Source organism: Ascaphus truei, chromosome 11 (genome assembly GCF_040206685.1).
Source record: "Ascaphus truei isolate aAscTru1 chromosome 11, aAscTru1.hap1, whole genome shotgun sequence".
NCBI lineage: Eukaryota > Metazoa > Chordata > Amphibia > Anura > Ascaphidae > Ascaphus > Ascaphus truei.
In genome coordinates this window covers 62,072,539-62,075,038 of record NC_134493.1, presented here as the reverse complement: position 1 = coordinate 62,075,038, position 2,500 = coordinate 62,072,539, and the positions used below count along the sequence as shown (strand labels likewise).

Here is a 2,500-nt window from a genome sequence, read left to right as displayed (position 1 = left end):
GGTATCACTGATACCCAGAGCCTGCCACATGGGGGGGTCACTGATACCCAGAGCCTGCCACATGGGGGGTCACTGATACCCAGAGTCTGCCACATGGGGGTATCACTGATACCCAGAGCCTGCCACATGGGGGTATCACTGATACCCAGAGCCTGCCACATGGGGGTCACACTGATACCCAGAGCCTGCCTCACTGATTACACACATTGAACACCAGGGGGCGCTGTGTTACTGCAGTTGCGGTTACTGGTCCCCAGGGGGTGCTGTGTCACTGCAGTTGCAGTTACTGGTCCCCAGGGGATGCTGTGTCACTGCAGTGGCGGTTACTGGTCCCCAGGGGGTGCTGTGTCACTGCAGTGGCGGTTACTGATCCCCAGGGGGTGCTGTGTCACTGCAGTGGCGGTTACTGGTCCCCAGGGGGTGCTGTGTTACTGCAGTTGTGGTTACTGGTCCCCAGGGGGTGCTGTGTCACTGCAGGTGCAGTTACTGGTCCCCAGGGCTGTTGTGTCACTGCAGGTGCAATTACTGGTCCCCAGGGGGTGCTGTGTCACTGCAGGTGCAGTTACTGGTCCCCAGGGGGTGCTGTGTCACTGCAGGTGCAGTTACTGGTCCCCAGGGGGTGCTGTGTCACTGCAGGTGCAGTTACTGGTCCCCACGGGGTGCTGTGTCACTGCAGGTGCAGTTACTGGTCCCCAGGGGGTGCTGTATCACTGCAGGTGCAGTTACTGGTCCCCAGGGGGTGCTGTGTTACTGCAGTTGCGGTTACTGGTCCCCAGGGGGTGCTTTGTCACTGCAGTTGCGGTTACTGGTCCCCAGGGGGTGCTGTGTCACTGCAGTTGCGGTTACTGGTCCCCAGGGGGCGCTGTGTCACTGCAGTTGCGGTTACTGGTCCCCAGGGGGTGCTGTGTCACTGCAGTGGCGGTTACTGGTCCCCAGGGGGTGCTGTGTCACTGCAGTTGCGGTTACTGGTCCCCAGGGGGTGCTGTATCACTGCAGGTGCAGTTACTGGTCCCCAGGGGGTGCTGTGTCACTGCAGTTGCGGTTACTGGTCCCCAGGGGGTGCTGTGTCACTGCAGTGGCGGTTACTGGTCCCCAGGGGGTGCTGTGTCACTGCAGTTGCGGTTACTGGTCCCCACGGGGTGCTGTGTCACTGCAGGTGCAGTTACTGGTCCCCAGGGGGTGCTGTGTTACTGCAGGTGCAATTACTGGTCCCCAGGGGGTGCTGTATCACTGCAGGTGCAGTTACTGGTCCCCAGGGGGTGCTGTATCACTGCAGGTGCAGTTACTGGTCCCGAGGGGGTGCTGTGTTACTGCAGTTGCGGTTACTGGTCCCCAGGGGGTGCTGTGTCACTGCAGTTGCGGTTACTGGTCCCCAGGGGGTGCTGTATCACTGCAGGTGCAGTTACTGGTCCCCAGGGGGTGCTGTGTCACTGCAGTTGCGGTTACTGGTCCCCAGGGGGTGCTGTGTCACTGCAGTTGCGGTTACTGGTCCCCAGGGGGTGCTGTGTCACTGCAGTGGTGGTTACTGGTCCCCAGGGGGTGCTGTGTCACTGCAGTTGCGGTTACTGGTCCCCAGGGGGTGCTGTGTCACTGCAGGTGCAGTTACTGGTCCCCAGGGGGTGCTGTGTTACTGCAGGTGCAATTACTGGTCCCCAGGGGGTGCTGTGTCACTGCAGGTGCAGTTACTGGTCCCCAGGGGGTGCTGTGTCACTGCAGGTGCAGTTACTGGTCCCCAGGGGGTGCTGTGTCACTGCAGGTGCAGTTACTGCTCCCCAGGGGGTGCTGTCACTGCAGGTGCAGTTACTGGTCCCCAGGGGGCTCTTCTCTAAGCGTCTGTCTGTTTCAGGTTTACCTCTGGGTCAGCAGCGTGGAGCGGGCGTCAAAGCCTGTGAGTGAGATGTGGATTCAGTGACAGGCTGTTTAGTTCAAGTATTATGTAGTATTGTTACTGTGTGGTACTTGATGATACTGGGATTACTTTCTGTTCCTTTTTGATACTCGGTGTCCCTGGCTGTTACTCTGTAATGTTGTCTTTCGTTGTACAGGGAAATACCCCCAGTATGCCCCTCAGGGGTACCAGCAGGGGGCAGCTGGTGAGTATCACAGGGCAGGGGGGCATTTGGAATGTTGGGGACACGGGGAGGGCAGTTACTCATAGTGTGTCTTCTCCCAGGTCCGAACAATGGATACGGAGCCGGTTTAAAGCCCAGGAAAGCAGGTGAGATATTTCTGTCTGTATCTCTGTCACGGGAGAGCAGAACTTTCACCCCGAAACCACCGGGATCGCCAGCACCAGCACCAGCACCAGCACCAGACAGGACAAGGTTCTGAATAAAATGGGGTTTATTCTGGCACGCCAGCAGCCAAAACAAAGATACAATACCAACTGGGGGCCTGGGGAGGAGACTCTAGCCTCGCTAGGTGGAGGGGCCTGGGGAGAAGACTCTAGCCTCGCTAGGTGCAGGGGCCTGGGGAGTAGACTCTAGCCTCGCTAGGTGCA

The 2,500-nt window shown here is 59.0% G+C and overlaps 1 protein-coding gene across 1 annotated transcript in view; it reads left to right on the top strand.

The window, feature by feature from the left end:
* Positions 1-2,500, top strand: part of GREP1 (glycine rich extracellular protein 1) — a gene marked incomplete at its 3' end in the record, with an annotated part of 130,040 nt that overhangs the window by 37,827 nt on the left and 89,713 nt on the right. Inside the window, exons 3-4 of the mRNA XM_075565144.1 lie at positions 2,046-2,093; positions 2,174-2,218. Coding sequence (XP_075421259.1) covers positions 2,046-2,093; positions 2,174-2,218 — 93 coding nt within the window. The remainder of the gene's footprint in view (positions 1-2,045; positions 2,094-2,173; positions 2,219-2,500) is intronic.